The sequence below is a fragment of the Phalaenopsis equestris genome, unplaced genomic scaffold (assembly GCF_001263595.1).
Source record: "Phalaenopsis equestris unplaced genomic scaffold, ASM126359v1 Scaffold000951, whole genome shotgun sequence".
Classification (NCBI taxonomy): Eukaryota; Viridiplantae; Streptophyta; class Magnoliopsida; order Asparagales; family Orchidaceae; genus Phalaenopsis; species Phalaenopsis equestris.
Window position 1 is genome coordinate 349,803 of NW_018165390.1, and position 2,887 is coordinate 352,689.

At 43.8% G+C, this 2,887-nt stretch overlaps 1 protein-coding gene across 1 annotated transcript in view; it reads left to right on the plus strand.

Annotated features, from left to right (window-relative positions):
- Positions 1-1,740: 1,740 nt before the first annotated feature.
- The window catches only part of LOC110032486 (allene oxide synthase 1, chloroplastic), a gene marked incomplete in the record, with an annotated part of 1,867 nt that continues 720 nt past the window's right edge, over positions 1,741-2,887 (plus strand). Inside the window, 2 exon segments of the mRNA XM_020736134.1 lie at positions 1,741-1,792; positions 1,823-2,877. Of these exon segments, the coding sequence (XP_020591793.1) occupies positions 1,846-2,877 (1,032 nt within the window).

Here is a 2,887-nt window from a genome sequence, read left to right on the forward strand (position 1 = left end):
ACTCCTTCCGCATATATATATATATATATATATATAATTGTCATCACAACTTTTTGAACATCATATTATTTTTCATCAACTTCACAGCTGTTTTTTAATAGGCTACAACTGTCCCAAACAGACTCTTAGAAATTGCACCAACATCTTTAGAAAGCATAAACAACTCCGCAACTGAACAGTAACCAGACGAACTCCAATCCCCCCAGAAACATAAAACCTTAAGAGCATAGGAGATACTAAACATATCGTGTTTATTATTATTAATCTTAATTACTCAATAATCACAGAGCTTAATTCATTTAAATCCACATAACAAAAACGTTAAAACCGTGTTGACGAAATTTTGCCAAAAGGCGTTTAGAAAGACAAGTCCAACTCGAAACTGTAATAGCAACTTGAGCCACGCGCCGACCAAAACACAAAGCGGGGCCACCGGCCACATGACTGTTAGCGAAACAAATATGGTCGTCCTTTTATCTTTATTACACACCTTCGGGCCGATTGTAACGGCTAATATGTTAATAAACATATATTTTTTTTTATTTTTCACTTATAAAAGGAATGTTTTTATTCCCAAAAAAAAAAAAAAAAAAAAAAAAGAAAACAAAGGTGATCATTTTTGCAAAATTAAAATTACTTTAAGAAATTTAGGGAATGTTTGGAGCGGTTGCAACTATTTGAAGAAACAACTGTAAAGTCACTGAAGAAGAAATTATTATTCAAAAAGGTTTTGTAACTTATAAAAATTTTCTTAAAAAAAACAGACGACATATTTCTAACAACATTTGCAATTAATTAGTTATGGCGTGAAAACACCGTTTTTAAATTCAGTTTTTTAGAACACAAACAAAATGTTGTTTTGTCAAAAAGGAAATACTGCAGTGCGACATTGCACCACTATTGCACTGTTGCCTTAGACGAATCTTTAGTTGAGAACAAAAAAAATTATTAAAAATTATGAATGATAAAAGGGCACCCAAATCAAGAATTCTATTTCTATTAATCAATATGAAATATTATGTGTAAAATAAGACTCTTTTTGAGGCAATTTATCCGCTTGGAACACCTTCTCATCATTTGGAAACTGCATTTGAACAACTTATCTAAAAATGTAAATGATTTTTTACACTAAACGTAGAATGCAGGTTGCATCCTGCGATTCGAGTTTCCAAATAAATAATTTAACTGAATAATATGTGTTAGGTATGACTCACATATCATAAATAGGATAGATGCTAGAGCGGAGCGGAGCCCACGGGCGAAGTGTAGCGAAATGACCTGTCCAATCAGGAGAGTTTCATTATGTGGGTTGGGGTGCGGGGGCAACACCTGCGGTTTGGTACATGAGTAATTTAAATAATTACATATTGTGCTATATTGTTATATATATGTTTTGTCTGTAAGCCTAAGTGAGCTGAATCTTGTATTCTGTACTCTTTTCTGAATATTGAAAAAAAAGTCGCTGATTTGCTCCCGAGTATGTAGACATCTTTGCCAAATCTCATAAATCTCTGGATGTTCTTCTGAATTTATTTTATTTCTATTTTTATTCGCTCTAATTTATCAACAATATAATATATAATACCATTACATTATTAGATAATATTTGCTCAAGAATGGAAAAGTCGTACCAAACAGCAGTCCTGCTCCCCTGGTCATTTTCCTGGAAAACTCATCTGGTCTTCCCACGCTTCCTCCCCCTCCACCGGCCACCTCCTACTTAAGCTCAACTTCGTCTTCCTCCCCGCATCTCCATTTCCATCCAAAGGTCGAAGCCAGATATACTGCAAGCGGACAGAGAGAGAGAGAGGGAGAGAGAGAGGGAGAGAGAGAGAGAGAGAGAGAATGGTCGCCTGCGCTGTCTTCTCAACCTGGAGCACCACCTCTCCTCTTCCCCACTGCTCTTCCCGGACCCCCACCCGCCGACCCCCTCTCTCAATCACCATCCGCAGCTCCACCTCCGACCACCCCACCACCCTCACCACCACCGCGCCGCCAGCTGACCTCCCCCTGCGCAAAATCCCCGGCGATTACGGCCTACCCTTCATTGGCTCCATCAGAGACCGTTTTGCCTACTTCTACACAGAAGGATGCGATGCCTTCTTCCGCTCCCGCATCAGACGCTACAACTCCACCGTCTTCCGCATCAACATGCCGCCCGGCCCCCTGCTCTCCGCCGACCCCCGCGTAATCGCCCTCCTCGACGCGCTCTCTTTCCCAACCCTCTTCGACACCTCCGCTGTCGAGAAGCGCGATCTCTTCACAGGCACCTTCATGCCCTCCACCGACTTCACCGGCGGCTTCCGCGTCCTCTCCTACCTCGATCCCTCCGAACCCCTCCACGCCCCGCTCAAGAAACTCCTCTTCTTCCTCCTATCACATCGCCGCCGAACCCTAATCCCTGAGTTCCGCCGTACGTTTGGATCTTTCTTCTCTTCTCTTGAATCCGAATTATCTAAGAACGGGAAAGCAGATTTCGGTCCAGGAAACGATCGCGCTTGCTTCGATTTCCTCTCCCGCGCGCTGCTAGGACGCGATCCAGTGGATTCAGCGCTCGGATCAGATGCCCCGGGGATTATCACGAAATGGGTTTTGTTCCAGCTTGGCCCATTGCTTACCATCGGGTTACCGGGGATTATCGAGGAGGCTACTCTCCACTCCTTCCGCCTACCGCCGGCGCTTGTTCGATCCGATTACACCCGACTAGTCGATTTCTTCCGCGAATCCGCCGGTCCAGTGCTCGACGAGGCCGATCGGCTAGGGATCTCCCGCGAGGAAGCCGTGCACAATCTCGTCTTCTCTGTCTGCTTCAATTCTTTCGGCGGTATGAAGATCCTCTTCCCCAATATCGTCAAATGGCTCGGCCGCGCCGGCGGGCAGCTCCCCC